The 18,619-nt window shown below is 38.3% G+C and overlaps 1 protein-coding gene across 50 annotated transcripts in view; it reads left to right on the forward strand.

Moving 5' to 3' along the window:
• Positions 1–18,619, forward strand: part of ECT2 (epithelial cell transforming 2) — a 108,164-nt gene that overhangs the window by 18,723 nt on the left and 70,822 nt on the right. For 11 of the 50 annotated variants that reach the window (XR_011529332.1, XR_011529341.1, XR_011529334.1 and 8 more), the window contains 3 exons: positions 13,207–13,387; positions 15,030–15,152; positions 15,988–16,087. The exons of 11 other annotated variants lie outside the window; for them this stretch is intronic. Coding sequence is in view for 8 of the 39 variants with exons in the window: in XM_070583143.1 (XP_070439244.1) it covers positions 15,996–16,087 (92 nt within the window). In the remaining 31 variants the exon portion in view is untranslated. Of the gene's footprint in view, positions 1–10,612; positions 13,388–14,567; positions 14,721–15,006; positions 15,153–15,987; positions 16,088–17,076; positions 17,513–18,619 lie in introns of those variants that run through there. 28 more of the 50 variants (XR_546614.2, XR_546616.2, XM_008530778.2 and 25 more) reach the window with 12 other exon arrangements.

Raw genomic sequence — 18,619 nt, forward strand, 5'->3', positions numbered from 1 at the left:
CTTCCAAAGGGAGAATCTGGTAGGCAGTTCAGTGTATGGGTGTGGATCTCAGGAGAGAGAACTTAGCTGGTCATGTAAATTTGATTATTTAAAACATTAACAGGAAGAAAAGTCAGGAAAACAGAGAGAGGGTTGAACACAGAACTAACAATATTTAAACAGTAGACAGAAGAAGAGGAAGCCACATAAAAGTCCTGGCCTGCAGCGTTGTGTCCTCATTTTTCTCTTTATATATCTGCTAATATATTCCCATATCATAATTATTTTTTAAAAGGTATGCAACATTAGTCACTCATTTAGAAAACAACTACCAGTTATTTTATTTTGTGTTGTTTTGAACTATGTCTGGAGAGTCCTTATTTTAGAGCGTTATTGTTGAAAATTGAATTATATACTGTACTTTTGCTTTTCTCGTATTGAACCTGATCCTACCTTGCTGATTACTTTTTGTAAGGTCTTGAAGTAATTTAAAATTCTCATTCTATCCGCTAGGGAAAGAGAGATTTTGTATCTTTTATTCACTGCTGTATCCCCAGTGCCTAGAACAATGCCTGGCACATAGTAGGTGCTTAGCAAATATTTTGAACGCGTGAATATTATGAAGCATTGGTAAATTCACTCTATATTTTCTTCAAATTTAATGACAGCTGTCATTTATACAGATTATTGATAAACATATTTAGAGAAATTATAGTTTCAGCGAATAAAAAGGAAAAAAAGAGGGAGAATAACAAGAAAAGTAGGGGACAGAGAGGAATCTTGGAGGGGAAAAGAATAAAAAGGAAATTTTTAAACTATTTAACTTCCCAGAAATACTCACTTTATGCCATATTGTTTAAAAGGTGAATCATCTGAATCTTCCTATGCCATCTTGGGGGCATATGAATGGGACACTATTCCAAAGAAAACTTGCATGAGCATCATAGTGGGCATTTGGTATATCTGTGGCCTCCTGGACTCTTTTGAACACTCTGTAAATGTTGGTAATTTCCCAACTTGTGAATCCCAGGTCTGTAAGCTAGAAGCTATAGTTGTCACCTTCCCAGTCTCTCTCACATCTCAGTCACCCAGCATGTGCCCTAGATTCTGCCATTAGCGGTACTCATGGAATGCCTATTACCCAAAAAAAAGTCATGAGGAACGAGGTGTTGTGCAATCTGGCTGGGAGGCACGGAGCTCTCAGGGGCTTCAGAGGCAAAGGCTGGTAGTAGTGTCCATGCTCATTGTTCACAGAGGCATTGTGGACAGTCTCATCGTAGCTTTGGGTTCTAATTCCAAGCAGCTTTAGCCTCTCAGAATGATTGGGCCTTTTCTGTTGAATCTACCTAGAGTGAGTTGGTTCTGTTGTTTGTAACTGAAAGCCCCAAAATAACCATTTACACAATAAACTCACAATTATGATGATTTTTTAATATTTTGTAAACTCAGCTCATTAACATATGTGAATTCCTGAAGGTGGAGGCTAGTCAGTGGTGTACAGCCATTGGATACACAGGAATTACAACTTAGCTGCATTTGCTCCTTCTGCCTCTTTCTCTCCATCTACAGGTCCACACCACTGCATTTCCAGAATTAAATTAATGAATGCCCAAAATAAAAATATACACTGAACCTGATATATATTTTTGCCTATGTTTTCCAAGAAGACAAAATAAACACGATGCTGAGTTATTTCTAAAAACTCATAGAATTGCAGCATAGAGTTGTGAAAGGCAGCTAGGGGGATGGGAAAGAGCACTGGCATTGAGTCCTAGTTCAATTATGGACCAACCATGGGATCCTGGGCCTCTTTGACCTAATTTCCTCCTCTGTAAATGGTGGAGTTGTACTAATAATCATAACTATTATTTACCGAGCACATGCTTTGCAGGTCACTGCTGAAAGAGAGATAAGTAATATTACTACCTCAGGCTAAGAGAGGAGATATGAGAGGTTGCATAAGAAAGCCACACAATTAGGCGATGGCAAAGCTGGACTATACACTCAAATATGTTACCAAAGCTTCGCTCCTTGATCTCCATTACTTGATCTCTTGTGTTTCTTTCAGCTATAACACTTTTAATAAATTTGTATTCATTTGTAAATCTAGATAAGAACTGCAAGGAAGATGTAAGCTGACTTTTACAAGAAACACTGTGCATTTTGACTTTTAAGCTGTGTAAGGTAGTCTAGGTTTCTTGGTAGGCTTAATAGCCTGTTCCTTCTTGTTGCAACTGACCCAGAAAGAGAAAGAATCATGAGGCTGTCTGCCATAGGAACAATCCTTGAGTAATGATGAATGTGTGTTTGGAATGGCACAACGAAAAGGCTGAGATCCTTGGGTGGAGCCTGCACCAGCAGGAGGGACCCTTAAGCACAGTAGTTGCTGTAGCAGCAGCTTTGAAGTAGAATTGAAATCCTGGGGCCGGCCCCGTGGCCCAGTGGTTAAGTTCGCGTGTTCCGCTTTGGTGGCCCAGGATTTCGCTAGTTTGGATCCTGGGTGTGGACATGGCACCGCTCATCAGGCCACAGCGAGGTGGAATCCCATATGCCACAGCTAGAAGGACCCATAACTAAAAAGATATACAACTATATACTGGGGGGATTTGGGGAGAAAAAAGTAGGAAAAAAAAAGGAATTGAAATCCTTGGTAGTTATAGAACAGCAAGAATAGGACTGGCACCTGCAGAGAGGTCCCAGCATTGTCACCATTGTTGATAGTAATGTCATCGTCATCATCTTCATCAGGACACCTATTGAGTGTTTCTATGCACCAGGCAGTGTTCTAAGTATTTTATATACACTCTTTTGTTTAATCGTTTTTTAGTTAATATATTTCCACTTTTACTGTAGACAAATATATATATATTCATGAAAACAGTCTCATACAATATAAAGTTTTATCACCTACTTTTATAACTTCATATATTATGAATAGCTTCTCTTATCTTTGAAAACAGAGTTTCTCAAACTGTCTGTAAAGGACCAGGTTTTTTTCAATCCTTTCAGACCAATATTTTCGCTAAGTTACTCTGATCATGCACCTGGACACAGCAATGTTAAATTGCTATTAAAGTTTCTAAATGCTCACTTGCAGTTTCTGTACTTATTGTGAATTGATAAAAGTTTATAGACTGGTTCTAATCTACAACTCACACTTCGAGTATCACTGTTTTAAAACACCTAAAATTATTGTGTAGGATTAAGAAAAACCAATTTGATAACCAACCCTGTTGGGGATATAAAATAGCACTGTGCAACGGCGGTCGCTCCATTCAGTGCCTCTACTAATTTTGCTGCCCTGAGAAACAAGGCAAGCGCTGCTGTAAGCATGCTATACCCTGTTGTAAAATCAATTCCCCGTAGCGTGCTACTGATGATAGAAACTTGCAGTTCAACCTAACTTTATGTTATTCTCCTACATCTAATCAGTCACCGGCAAGTCTTCAGTTTTGTTTACCCTGCCTCTCACATTTTCCTGCTTTTTTTTTTTTTTTTGGCTATCATCCTTCTTCATCACCATAGAATCATGATTCCTGGTCTATTCAAAAGGCCATCTTAACAGTCTCCTTGCCATCAGCATCTGATTCCTTCTCTTTCTCTCTTCCCTCGTTTAGGAAATGAAGAGAACAGAGATTGATTTTAAGATGTTCTCTAGCCCTAATATTCATGATTTATCCCCTGCTTTTCTTATTGATTCTGACTCCGCTCTGCCCAAAATACCTTAACCTAAATTTTACATTAGAGTCTTTGCCACAAAAAATAAGTATGAAAAGGAAGTACATTCTGGAGATCAGCAGATAGGATTTGAAAGGTTCAACCAGGCCCAATATGCTGACAAGGCACAATCTGTAACCTTGTCTACCCTGAACTGATGTTTTTTGTTTCCTTTGTTTGGTACTATAACCTTCAAGGTAATTAATATTTCTGTAACCCTAGGAAGGCAACTTCTAAGATGAATGAGAAATAATAATGAGGATAGTGTAGAAATAATGAAAAGCATAAATTTAAATCCATAGTATTAATACTTTTTTAACTGATTGAAGTATAAAAGTAGTAATCAGTTTTGTAATAAGTATAATTTGTGTTTTTTAGTTTGATAAATGTATATATAATATTTAAGAAAATCTGATATATTAGCCTTGTGATTTTTAACTAATAAATTATGAAATTTGATTACATGTCTCATGGTTTCATTAAGTAAGTAATCAATGTTTAAATTTAATTTGTTTTGATTTAGTATCTCATAATAACTCGTTTAAATAATTAGTGTAGTAAATTAGCATTAAATAAAGCACATGTAGGAGTGAAAGTTCCTTCCCGTGAAGAGCTCCATGACATTGAGGACTCATTAGCACTCCCCTCTTTGCCCTCAAAGAAGTAAGCCATTTTGTGTTTTGGAAGCATTGGAGGGAGGAAGAGGAGGAAGAAGACACAGACTAGTCCTTTGAGGTGAAGGTGGATTCTAGCCTGACTTCCAGTGTATTTTTCCTGAAGCATGGTGGAGGCACTTCTGAGAGTGATGAAGATCTCAAACCCACTCCAATGCAGGACTCTAGGAGAAGGAAGAAACAGGGGCAGCTGCTGAGTAGGAGCAGCCTGAGGATGCTTGGAGGCTGAACACTAAGTGTCCTGATTTTGGGGAATAAGAGATACTCTTGTTTAAGCATACCATGAAAGGAGTAGAGGTGGCTGCCTGCAAATAATTTATGCAGGCATCGTTAATTAACATCTTAGTAGAGGAAGATGGGCATGGATGTTAGCTCAGGGCCAGTCTTCCTCAGCAAAAAGAGGAGGATTGGCAGCAGTTAGCTCAAGGCTAATCTTCCTCCAAAAAAAAAAAAATCTCAGAGGTGATTAAAATGGACTGAATCCTTTGCCCCCAATTTTTTGGATTGTATATGATGACCTAGATTGTTTATGATCCCAGAGAAGGGGTGGAGCCTGTCTGCCCTATCCTCATTCTCCTATATAATCAGCTAAACAAAGTGGATTAAATTTCCCACCAGTGCTGTTGAGTAGCAAGCTTCGGCAGATGTATCTAATTTAGAAAACTAAAGAGAATGATGTTTTTTGGACCCAGTACGCTGGAGCAGATTCACATTCTTTACAAAAGTAGTGGAGCTTGGTACAATTTCATTCAGCCTGGGACCCATGGGAAAGGGAGACCACTGTGGATCCCTGGTTCCTGGCAGAACAAGTCCACGTTTGAGAGGAGATATAAAAAGAACCACCAGGTGAAGCAGGTGGAGGTGAAGCTAAAGATGGTAAACCGGAACCCAGTCCTTCATTTCTGTGGCCTAGGAAACAAAGCCTTTGCTTAAACTCCCTTCTCTTGGTTCAAGAAGAGGAACTGTGCCGCAATAATAAAATTTTTCTGTCTTGAGGAATGTTAAAGTACACTCAAGATACCAAGCCAGAGCTTGCTCAAGATACTACAAAGTCTGTTTTACTAAAAAATTCTTTTCCCTCTGATAATCTTGTGATAATACATATTAGATTTTTCTCTAGGAACCTAAGTAGTAAGATAGTAAATATATTCATGACAGTTCTAAGGAGACAATGGAATAGAGTAATAGACTGGAAACTCTAGCTTTTTTGTTTTTTTTTTTTTTGAGATTTACACTATTATTCGTAAAGTTTATAGGTAGATGATGTAATTTCTAATTTTAAAATTTCAGAGAAATATATGAATTGTGGTTTTTACCTTAAGGTAGCTCGAGAGTTTCCTGGAAATGGGTCTTTTAACTTGTGTCCCTTATTTTCATAGCATGAAAACACATTTGCTCTTTCTGCTTGGGGGAGAGTCTGTAAAAGACCTTGAGTGTTCACGGGAAAGTGCTATTGGTAACTAACAGGAAGTCAAAGCTTTGATAAGGAAATGGCAGAATTAGGCTGTTTTGTTTTCCAAGTTTTATAAACGCAATCCATGTTCACAATTTAAGAAATCAAACAATATCGACGTGCTGTCTAGAGGTATCCACTATATAATAACCTACCGGCTTTTAGTTTTGTATTGGTGTTCTCAAGAGCAGTGATTTAATATATATCAATTCCTTGATCAGCCACATTCATGCAAAAAAGAAAGAAAAGAAAACAAACAAAAAATTTTAATTAGGAAAATGAAAATATGTAATTTGAAAATGTTGATAAAAAATCTCTATTATAGGTAACAGCTCCATTTAATCTTCAAAAAGAGAAGCATGCAAAATGTTAATGAAAAATTAAAGGAATTATGCTTAATGAAGGAGAAAATAGCATAATATTTTAATAGCCTCTATAAAATAAGTTCAACTGCGTGTGAAAGAGAAGGTAAAAATAATGAGAGATAAAGCATTAATGTTTTTCCCCCACGTCTGTGACTATATCAAGCATCACAGCTTTCATGTTAGTATGCATTATGGAAATGTTTTTCCATTTTATACATATTAACATACAATTACCTCTCTATTATGGATGGTTAGGATGCTATATGACCTTGTGAACTCCAGTTGTACAAAAAGGAAAGGAGTATGATGGAATGGGGATGGTCTGAGTAAAGTTCACTTTTAACTCTGGGCTCTATGAGGGCAAAAGTTGCATCCATTTGTTTCAGTTTTATCCCCAGTGCCTGGTGGATAATAAGTACCTAATAAATATTTGGCAAATAAATAACAATAGTAATAGCTAGCATTTATTGAGTGCTTTCTATGTTTCACTATTCTAAGCACTAACATTATTTTATACAATTCTCACAAAAACTCACAAACTACTCCATAGGGTACCTATTAGTTCATTCACTAGAGGGCAAAGGTTAAGAACTTTTTTTTAAAATTGGCACGTGTGCTAACATCTGTTGCCAATCTTTTTTTTTTTTTTTTCCTTCTTCTCCCCAAAGCTCCCCGGTACATAGTTGTATATTGTAGTTGTGAGTGCCTCTGGTTGTGCTATGTGGGACGCCGCCTTAGCATGATCTGATGAGCAGTGCCATGTTCCCTCCCAGGATCTGAACCAGCGAAACCCTGGGCTGCTGAAGTGGAGTGCTTGAACTTAAAAGGTTAAGAACTTTTAGAATCATGTAATTTCATGAATTTTAGGTTTTCTCTGATTTACCTTTGTTGTCCAAAATATGGAATTTCTTTTCCTGTCTGTGCCTCTCTGGTCCTTAGGATCTCACACACTGTTTACTTGGTCTCTTATGTTTGCTAGAATTTCAGTAGCTCAGTCATCGTAGGTTTAAAACTTCTCTTGGGTCCCAGCGCCTTTGAGGTCATATCCCATAGGTTGTGAATTCCTTCACTAATAGTCACTCCTTTGCTCTACTTCTGCTCCAGAATTTAGTAAAGGTATTGTGTTCAGTGTCAGTATGTCACTACCATAGGAAAAAAAGGAGAACTGGAAAGCCCACAAAGTCAATTACATGAATAAAAATAAGTAAATTTGGGGAACAGAGAAAAACTTGGCAAGGGTCTCAAAAGTCTGGTTTTCATATTTTGGAATATATCGCTAAAAGATAAGATCTCTTTCAAGAATATATCCACAATGTCATTATCATGCACACAAAAGTAAAAAAAATAATTCCTTCATATCATTAAATATCCAGTCTGCATTTACCTTTCTTTGATATTCTCATTTTAAATACATTTTTTATTGAATATTTTCCCCAACGTTTGATTATGAAAATTTTCATACAGCAAAGTTGAAATAATTTAACAGTGAATACCTATTTACAGATCACCTGGACTATACCATTAATGTTTTACTTCTATCATCTCAAAAAGTTCTCTTGTTCCATTTTGCAATAAAGCCCCTCTTGTCACCCTCAGCCTCTGTCCACCACTGATCTGTTTTTTGTTCCTATATCTTTGTCCTTTTCATAATGCCATATAAGTGGAATTGTACAACATGTTTTGGATGTACCACTATTTGTTTATTCATTCACTAATGATACATCTTTGGGTTTTTTCCAGTTTTTAGCAATTGTGAATAAAATTTCCTCAAAGATCCTCATACATAGGAATGGGACTGCTGGGTCTTATGGCAATCATCTGTTTAACTTTGTAAGAAACATCCACACTAGCAATGTATGAGAGGTCCTACTGCTCCACATCCTAACCAGAACTTGGTACTAACCATTTTTATTTTAAATTCTAGCCATTCTAACAGATGTGTAGTAGTATCTGAATGTTGTTTTACTTTGCATTTCCCTGATGAATAATGATGTCGAATATCTTTTCATGTGCATATTTGCCATTTGTATCTCTTCTTTGGTGGGGTATCTGTCAGATCTTTCTTTGCCCATTTTTAAAAAATTGGGTTGCTTGTTTTATTATTAAGTTGTGAGTTTTTTAAATATTCTGGATATGAGTCTTTAATCACATAGGTATTTTGAAAATAATATTTTCCAATCTGTGGCTGTCTTTTCACTTTCTTAACTGTTAACATTTCTTAACAGCGTCTTTTGAGGGGTATAAATTTTTAATTTTGATGAAATATGATTTGTGAATTTTTTTATGGTTCTTCCTTTTTATGCTCCATTTGATTCTTTTTTATACTATTTCTCTGTTGAGATTTTCTGTTTTCATTCATTACAAGCATATTTTCCTTTATCTCATTTAGCATAGTTACAATAACTGCTTTAAAGTCCTTGGATGTTAATTCCAACATCTGGGCTATCTTAGAATTAGCATCTGTTGGCTTATTTCCTCTTGGAATGTGTCACATGTTTTTTTATGTATGGCACAGAATTTTGGATTGTAACCTGGATGTGATGGTTATGTCTTGAATATTCTGAATTCTGTTATAGTCCTCAAAAAATTGTTATTTTTGTATTTTCAGGCAATTAACTTGTTTGAACTCAAACTGAAAACTCTGTCTTTTGGGCAGCAGCTCAGAACTTAGCTCTGTTCTTTGTTTCTTGGCTGGACTACTACCAGTCCTCCTTGTATTTGCATGATTAAGGATTCAGCTAGAGATGGTTTCAGTTTATACGCAGAATTTGGCGTGCTCCTCTCAGGCTATCAACAGGACTCCCCATTACTTTCCAGCAGCTGTGGTTACCCCAAACTCTGTCTTCTGGACTTTATGCCAGAAAGACTGTTTGGTTTTTTTCTTAGTTTTAGCCTCTACGTGACACTAACTGCAGAGTTGCCTTATCAAAAAGCCATTAAATTGTGAAAATTATCCCCTATCAGTCCATTCTTCCAAGTTTTTACTCTCCTGCAGAATCTACCTGCTTTCGCTCACTGTTCAGAGCCTTCAGGTAATTGTTCTTTGCACTATTACAAAAATTTACATTGTTGTTTGTAAAAGAATTGGTCAACTAGACGTTCACTCAGCTATAGAAGAAGCAGAAATCCTATTCTTATAATTAAAAAAAAAGTTTGAATCACAATCCAAATAAAATACATATATTGTTTTTGGTTATATTGGTCTCAAGTTTAATCTATTGTTTACCCTTTCATTGCTCATTTTCCCCTTGCAATTTATTTGTTGAAGAAATCAGGTTGTCTTGTAGAGTTTCTACAAGTCTAGATCTTGCTGGTTGTATCCCTGTGGTGTGACTTATCATATTTTTCTGTTCCCTGTATTCCCTAAAAAATCACATCTAGAGATTAACATGAGTCAAATTCAAAGATAATTCTTTTTTTTTTTTTTTTTTGCAAAATAACTTCATAGCTGGGTGTGCATCTCTATTAGGAGTAAATGTCAGCTTCTTGTTCTGTAAGCAAAGGTTTGGCCTTTCAAATTCAGAGGTGAGTGGTTTTCAAATTCTGTGCCAGTGGTCAGTGGTTGGTGGTTTTCACATTCTGTGTTCTGGAAGAACTTAAATTTCTGCAGTCTCTATGAAAGCCAATCAGGACCCCTCTTTCCCTATTTCAATTCAGCCTGGCTTTTATCTGCTTTATGATTGGAGCTCACCATGATATTTCATTTGAAGAAATATTCAAAACGCTTGAAAACAATAGCCTAAAATTTCATTATAATATGTAAATAATATTTGGAACATTTTAAAACCTTTCCTTCTTTTTATTTTTCATTCTTTCCTTTCTTCTTCCACTTTTTCTTCCTTTCAAAAAATCTTTTAGTGCTTTCTGTGTGGCAGGTACTGACCTGGTCACTGGTTACCAGGGAACAAAACAGACAAAGCTCCCTGCCTTCCTGGAGCTCACATTCTAGTGTGGAGAGACAGACAATAAACAATAACATAAAAAATAGATATATAATATGTTTACAGGTGACAATGGCTATGAAATAAAAAGAGCAAGGCAAAGGGGCCCAGGAGTGCCTGTGGAAGGGCTGCAATTTTGGGTGGGGTAGCCACCTACGCTGATTGAGACGGTACATTTGAGCAAGAATTAAGGAAGAGTGAGCAAGTCATGCACATGTGAGAAAAGAACATAAAAGCAGAGGAAACAACCTGAGTCAGGAGCATGCCTCACATGTTTGAGGAACAGCAAAAAGGCCAGTGTGGCTACAGGTGAGTAAAGATGTGAAGGGGAGAGGAATAGGTGATGATGTCAGTGAGATTGTATGGGGCCCTGAAAACTATTGTGAGAACACTGGCTTTAGTATGGAAGAAATGGGAAGCCATTAAAGAATTTGGGCAGAGTGACATGATCTGACTTTTGTTTTTTATTTATTTATTTATTTTGGTGAGGAAGATTGGCCCTGAGCTAACATCTGTTGCCAATCCTCCTCTTTTTGCTTGAGGAAGATCTGCTATTTTAGATGGGACGCCACCACAGCATGGCTTGACAGGCAGTGCTAGGTCTGTGCCCAGGATCAGAACCTGTGAACCCTGGGCCACCAAAGCAGTGTGTACCAACTTAACCACTACTGCCACGGGGCTGGCCCCTGACTTATGTTTTAACAGGAATATTCTGGATCCTTTATTGAGAATAGACGGTGAGGGTTTAAGAGTAAAATCAGGGAGATGAATTAGGAGGCTATTGCAATAATTCAGGTGAGAGATGATGGTAGCCTAGAAAAGGGTATTGCAGGGGATGAGAACTGGTTTGATTCTGGATATATTTTGAAGGTGGAGCCAATGAGATTTGGATTTGTAAAAGCAACATATCTTCATATCTTGGCGTGCTTGGTCACAAGCAATAGAAAACCGCTCTAGCTATCTTGGAGGAAAAAAAAGATTTAATTTGTTTTGCAAATTTGTAGAATCAGTATGAGGAGCAGCCTTGGGAAAAGGGCAGGAGTTAGAGAGCTCCAGAGGCATATGCAGTAGAAACATCAGCAAAGATTATCTGACCACAAGAATCTGGTTTGCACACTGTTGTTGCTAGCTATTGGAATGCAATGATCCTTAACCTTTTCCATATCTTTAGTACATGCCAAAAATTCAAAGTCCTATGAGAGAGCATCTGATTGGCTGAACTTTATGGGAAGATGTGGCCCCATTTAGATCTATGATAACAGATAAGCATTACCTCTCACTAAAACCATATTCAATGAGGTATTCCTCAAAAAGGAAATCAGACTATTATTAGGAGGGAAGGGTTAAATGTTCAACAGCCAGGAAAACAACAATTGTCCACTAAAATGCTCATGACATAAAATTTGAAAATTGCCAGAAAAATGGAAAGGAGAGGGAGAAATAATCTCCCCAAATGCTACTGTCCAGATATAGATACTAAGAAAATTTTGTGTATCTCTTTACAGTTAAGTTTTTCCATGCATAGGATTTATATATAATTGCATTGTGCACTTGAATATCATTTGTAACACTGTATCTCACCTTTTAAATATCTTCCCCAAATGCATTTCTATTATTGCATACCTGTAATTTTTCCTTCATTATTAAACCCACAGTTAATCTGCTTATGTCAAATGGGCATACAATTGAGGCCAAATATCCATCATTTTTTGATGACCTGGGTTCCATTTTTATTTCAACTGTATTAGCAATTCCATTTTTCCATTATTTGAACAGCAGCAACAAAAATATTGCTAAGTACAAAGTATTCAAATTGTTGTCATAGCAAATACTTCTTTACACAATGGAGTTGCTCCCAAAACCAAACTGGCAGACAGTATCACTTTGAGATAACTCAGATGTTTACAAGTCAGTAGATAGTGTGGAAGAGGGAATTTATGAGTGTTAGTGTATAATGTATGAAAGCATAGGTTGTAGGAAAACTGAATGTTTCATATGGATAATTGACTGTGTTCATAAACACTGGCAAGTCTTAACTAAATCAATTTAGCACCATTAGCTTGAACTCTCTTCCTCTCAGGGCTGGCCTAGCTGTGGTACAAAAATCATTCCATTCTTGGGTAATTTACTCAAATGTCAATTAATGATAAAAGTAATTTTATCCTTGATGTGAATATTTTTTCTTTTTAAAGACTTTATTTTTTTCCTTTTACTCCCCAAAGCCCCCTGGTACAGAGTTGTATCTTCTTAGTTGCAGGTCCTTCTACTTGTGGCATGTGGGACCCCGCCTCAGCGTGGCTCCATGCGCGGTGCCATGTCCACGCCCAGGATTCGAACTGACGAAACACTGGGCTGCCCGCAGTGGAGCTCGTGAACTCAACCACTTGGCCACAGGGCCGGCCCCTGATGTGAATATATTAATTTTGGAAGTATATCACTTAATTTTTCCTGAAAAATTATCATAACTAATGGGTTAGATAAAAGTAAAAATAATAGAAACTTTTGTTAGTATCTTTGGGAAAAGCATCACTGATATTATAAGAAAAATAAGTTCATTTATTCATTAATTCATTCACTTGTTATTTCAACAAATATTTGAGTGTCTTCTATGTGCTAGGCACTGTGGATAAAATGATGAACAAAAAGACATTTTCCCTACTTTGAAGTAGCTTAGATAGTGGAGGAGACAAACATCAATCCAATAGTCACATCTTTGATAAGTTACAAAAGAGATACTCATGGTGCTGAGGGCTGCATAATGGGAGTTCTGATAGTGTGGCTAGTTAGGAAAGACCTTCCAAGGAGTGGTAAATGAGCAAATGCTAAAGGATGAGTAGAAGTTGCCAGCTCTAGGTTAAAGGAATGGGGATCAGAGGATTAATAAAGAGAAGAGCAGGCGCAAAAGTCTTTGAGAAGGAAGGCAGGTATAGGATTGAAGAGAAAGAAAGTGAACATGGTGTAGGATGAAGCTGGAAATGTAGGTAGAGGTCAGACCATGCAGGCCCAGGAGGATTGAAGTGTTTTAAGCAGTGGTGCTATGATGAGTTTGGATGTGCATAACGTTGCTCTGAATGCAGGCTGGAGAATGGATTAGAAGGCGGCGATATGGATTCTTTGATTTCAATTGCAATGCTATGCATGCAACAACTTTTGAGAACATACTACGTGCCAAGAACTGTTGCGAGGTGCTCGAGATACGTTGGTGAACAAGACCAACAAGGCTCTCATGGAACTGAAAGCATCTTAATATTTTCAAAGGTAAAAAAAATAAGCATTACAAATAAAGACATTGGTACTTTTATAAGTAAAATATATAGCATAAATATTAATAACTTTAATAAAAAGAGAGACTAGATTAATGGACCTAAAACTTTTGATGGTGGTTTTGCCACTAACTAGCTGCCTGACCTTGGTAAAGGACTATAACATCTATGTTGCTGGCCTTGGTAAAATTCCTCTGTAAAATAAAGACTGAGACTAATGAACTGAGATTTTTTTTCCACATCTAAAATTTTGCTAATCAAATTATATAATTTGAAATAATGGCCTCATCATATTTGGAAACCACTTACTCCGTCAAGGAAAGCTAATTCTATTTGTCCAAGTGAAATTTTAAGTGCTAGATTTGGATAGTCTTGCAAATCTATGTCAAGTGATTTATAGCCTAATGATTCATATGAATAAAGCAACGATTCGTATCCTAATTACTGACTACTGAAGTGTGTAAAATAGCTTCTTCTGGCTCACAGTGATTATAATTTCTAAAGCTTGTTTTACAGGCAGAGATGACAGGTTAGAAGATGCTGTATTAACCAACTCAGAAATATGACATTTTAATTGGAAAATGTTAATAATTCCAAGAAAGGACAGAATTTCATGGCTATTCATTAAAATTTTTGAAATAAAAATCTTAAGTGATAAGTTCTTAGAGGGACTGAATCTTTGTGACTATACCTAGTGTGGCATTATATGTAGCTATGTACTTCATAAATGCTTTGATGGGGTAAGGATGGTGATAGAGGAGAAAAACAATTACATGAGATCTATGTGACATGACAATGTTAGTATTTAGTTACAGTAAAACATTTAATCCTATGATGAAATATTTAAATTTACTATAAAATAGTTATTATTGGTTGATTAACATTTTGCATTTAAAAATAAAATCTAGAAATTGTAATATATGTCATCACAACTTTAGGTAATAAAAACAAAGACCACTACAACAAATGCTGCCATTTGTTGCAACAAATTTAATAATTTTTCAGATATGCTAGTTCTTATTAGTAGATTAGAACAAACTACAAAGGTGTGAGAAATCTTGTTCACTCTGATTTGAAGAGTGGTTGATGGGCAGTGTGCACTTGTCAGTGAGAGTGGGTATATTCCAAAACCCAAAACTAACTTTCCTAACTCTCCATTCTCTGTTGCTTTGAAGGAGGGTAGATGACAACAGAAGATGGAGATGGGGCAGGAGGGAAGGAAAGAAAGGAAATATGAATAATCAGGAGGGAATAAACTGGAAGAGGATCAAGTGTAAGATGGGAGTCAGGAAAGATGCTCCAGAGTGTCACTCAATTCAGAGATGGAGGTGAGGAAGTTGATCCTCCAAAGGAGGAAGCTCAGTAGTTCTATTTCATTTTATCCACCTTGGAAATGATTTTACTGCTTGCGGAAAATATGTCAGACACTTTAATATACTAAATAATCAAATTCAGTTCAATTCCTTTAGTACTTTTTGTCTGAAACTTGTTCATTCAGCATTTTAGGAGTTGTGGATGACACATAAGTATTTTTTAATGGTTTATTCTTCCAAAGAACTTCTCATTTCGATCTGTCTATGCTATACTTTAACTAGTTTTGTCCTCTTGACATAGGAACTCAATAATTATATTTTCAGTGAAGGAGCCTGGAGGAGGAGGCTAACATTTAACACAAAGAATCTCGCCTAGTGTCTCCGTTGGAAGGGGACAGAAGCGTGGTCAAGGGCAGCAGCAAGAGGGCGATGTCTTCTAAACAAGAGGTAATGGCCTAAACACAGCAGGCTTTCCCTTAAAAGAGAAGAGGGAGATGAGCTTTGGTGTAGAAGGACTGTTCTCCCTCTGGTAGGAAAAGAACGCAGGGAGGTCTTCACTACATCAAGCTTGGTCTGATGGGGGGTGGGATTTGCTGCTGGGGTTGGGTGGGGCAAAGGCAACAGAAGCAGGTGCCATTGCTCCTGTGGTCAGGGGTGAGAAGGCAGTGTAGAGACCCATCAGTCCCATCAGGCAATTACGGGACCTCAGCTGACATAACAGCAGTAGTTAATAGTAGCAGCAGCCACAACAGTAGTAAAAGTAGTAGTAATCATAACAGCTAACACCTATTGAATTTATTGTAGGCCAGAATATGTTTTAATTGCATATATTAACTCTTTTAATCCTCACACTATGAGGTAAGTACTATCATGCCCTTTTTTAAAAGGACAAACAGGCACAGAGAGGTTAAATAACTTGAGATCACATAGCTAGGAAATGGAAAAGGAGGTTACATGGTTAGGAAATGTTAAAAGATTGTATTGCTTGCTTATTTGCTAGTCCAACTGCCATATATCCCCTAAAAGGAATCAAGTATAGCTTTTGCTAGGCTAGCGTGTAATTTGTGTGGTGATACCATATAGTCAATCACTAGATTGGGTGCAAAGCCTGTTTAGCAGGGAGCAGTGCACAGAGGAAATAGGCTGCTTTGCTCACTAGCTTAATATATTTTCAGTGATGAGAATTTTTGGAATGCTGGGCACACCCTAGTTTACGCAAGCACATTCCAAAGTTCAATTTCAATGACTGTTTTTCTCTTCTTTTGCCCTAACGGTTATCAAGGCATCATAATGCAGAGAAGACTAAATATTCCTCAATCCAGGGAAATCAGTAATTACCAGACTGCTTACTTGTTTTGTGGATTGGATCACAACCTCTTCAGGTATTCTAAAGTGGCCTGACAAAATTAGGAACAATTGTAAATCCCCACAACCTGTTTTGAGATGCTCGGAAGTCTGTTTTCCTCCTCTTATTGGGATTTAGCTTCTGGCAACGGATTCCCTTTCTTCTTTTGTTTAAATCAGCGATTAGGAGGAAACTATGCAAAACCCATCGGGGGGAGGGGTGTTCTACTTGAGATTGTGTTACAGGGCATTATATTTAGAGAAATAAAGTAAATAAAAGATTTCTTTTATAATAGCAATAGTAATTACAGAAAGAACGATATACTTTTGCCTAGACTTTAGGGGAAAGTAAAAGATCTCAGAGGGGGTGTTTGTGTGTGGGGGGCAGCAGGAAGCAATTTCTTTTGGCTCCAGGAAATTCTAGATTCTCATGACATATTTTTACATTTGCTCAAATGCAAGCTTCTATTTAAAAAAAAAAAGTGTGAGATGCCCTAAGAATTTATTCTCATCATCCGTGAAGTTCCCTAGACCAGAGCACACTGCTTTCCATACATGAGGATTTAAAGATGGGGGGTGGGATAATAAGCGGTTACTAATTGGAAGTCGACCTGGAGAGCACCCGGGTTCCCGCGTCCTTAGCCTGCTAAGCCGACACAACCAGCGAAGTCAAAACCCCTTGACCCAACTTTAAATTCCTAAAGCAGAAAGGATGCAGGCAGAAAAATCTCACAGCTCACAGCAACCAGAAAAACGCATCTGTGGAGGCACTAGGTTTAAAGGGGTGGTGCCGCTTTAAGAAAAAAGTCGAGGGGAGGAGAATCCACTCAAACGGCCTTCAGGAAACGGGATGATGTTTATTGAGTAAACATGCGGTAGCCACAGACACACCTGCTACTCCCAGAGCAGGGGCCACCACCACCCACTGCTGGTCACATCCGGGCACTACTCTACAATCTCGCGGCGTCCCGGCGTCCCGGCGTCCGAGTCGTTGGGTTTATTTGAAACACACGCACGACCAATCAGTCGGCGCCTCCGGGGAGGCGGGCGGAGAGCAGCGGCCAATCACCGCCCTCTCTGGAGGCTCCAGCCTATGGGAAGGAGGTTGACATCACGCGCCAATCGGCATGGCTCTTAGAGAGAGCGGCTCACTTTTGAATTGCGGTGGCTGCCACCGGCGAGGAATGGCGGGGACCGGGAGACGAGTCGGCGCTTGAAGCGGTGGAACGTCCTGGGCGTCTTTTAAGAGCGGTGAGGACTCCGTGGGGGTGGATGGGGGCGGTGGGAGCCGGGCAGCGCTCACCGAAGCAGGGGGCCCCGTGGCTTGTTCGGACAGCCCCGCCCCGGTGACCGCGAATCCCGGAGCGCCCTAGCCCCGGCTGCCCGGCTGCGTGAACTCTCCCGCGCTCCCCGCGCTGCTCGTGACGCCGAGGGGAGCCGGTCCTCACCGCTCACCTGGTCAGGTATTTCCGGAAGATTCTGGGTGCAGGGAGGGAGTTGGAAGGGGGTCTTGGCAAGCCGCCCTGTCCTCTGTGGCTCCGGGCCCGGCAGCTGCAGCCTTTGGGCGCTTATCTCCGGGTACTTGGTGATTTCGCTCCAGGATTCTGCTTGGCGTCTTTGTGGGAAGTTTGGTTTTTCTGTAAAACGCCGCCCCCCCATCCTCCCCGGTACAGATTAGTGGTTACAAGCGCAGCCTCTGGAATCAGCCCGGCTGTGAATCCCTGTTTTACCACTCACTGTGCGATTTGGGGGAAGTTACTTAACCTCTCCGTTCTAGGTTTCTTTATCTATAAGATGGGGATAATAGTACCTGCCTTATAGGATTGCTGCAAAGATTTAAGAAATACAAGGGAAAGGTTTAGCACAATATCTGCCACTTACTAAGCGTTAAATGTGTTAGTTGTTAATTATAATGTTAACAATAACATGATTGTCAGTAACACCAACAGATCCAGTATTGCATTTAGCTCCTCCACCGTGAAAATGATTGCCTAAAAAGTGAATAAAAGGAAGCCTAAAGTGAATAGTTGTCTAAATGACAATTTTTATCTTTGAGATTAAAAGAGGCCTGTGTTATAGTTAGTGTATTTAGTCAGAAGCTCCTGGAATATGTTCTTGGATGGGAAATAAGCTGTATAGGTTTATGAACACTAATCCTATTGTGTTTATTTTAAAAGCTTACAGAATACGTGAATGAAAAAGAGTGTATTTCAGTTTGCAATCAAACTGTTGGATGTTATGTCATAAATTTAACGTGCAGCTGCTTTTTCCTAAATTTTAAAGCTGTTTCGGCAATGAATTGATCATACACAGTACCATCAGAGACAACTTTAATTTTTAGTTACCTGTTTTGATAGTCTTTAAATAGACACAGGAGAAAAATGTGAACTCATAGAGTTTTTGACTTATTAAAATCTCTCTCCTCCATTCCTTAAAGCAGGTTAGTTCATCTCTTGACTTTTAAAAAAATATTCTTTAAGGGAACTTTGAATGAAAGCCTGTTTAGAGTCTTTTCTTTTTTACTGAAAACAATTAAGTGAAAGAGACGTAACAAAAAAGTAACAGCTGTA

This window comes from Equus przewalskii, chromosome 18 (assembly GCF_037783145.1).
Source record: "Equus przewalskii isolate Varuska chromosome 18, EquPr2, whole genome shotgun sequence".
NCBI classification, from domain to species: domain Eukaryota; kingdom Metazoa; phylum Chordata; class Mammalia; order Perissodactyla; family Equidae; genus Equus; species Equus przewalskii.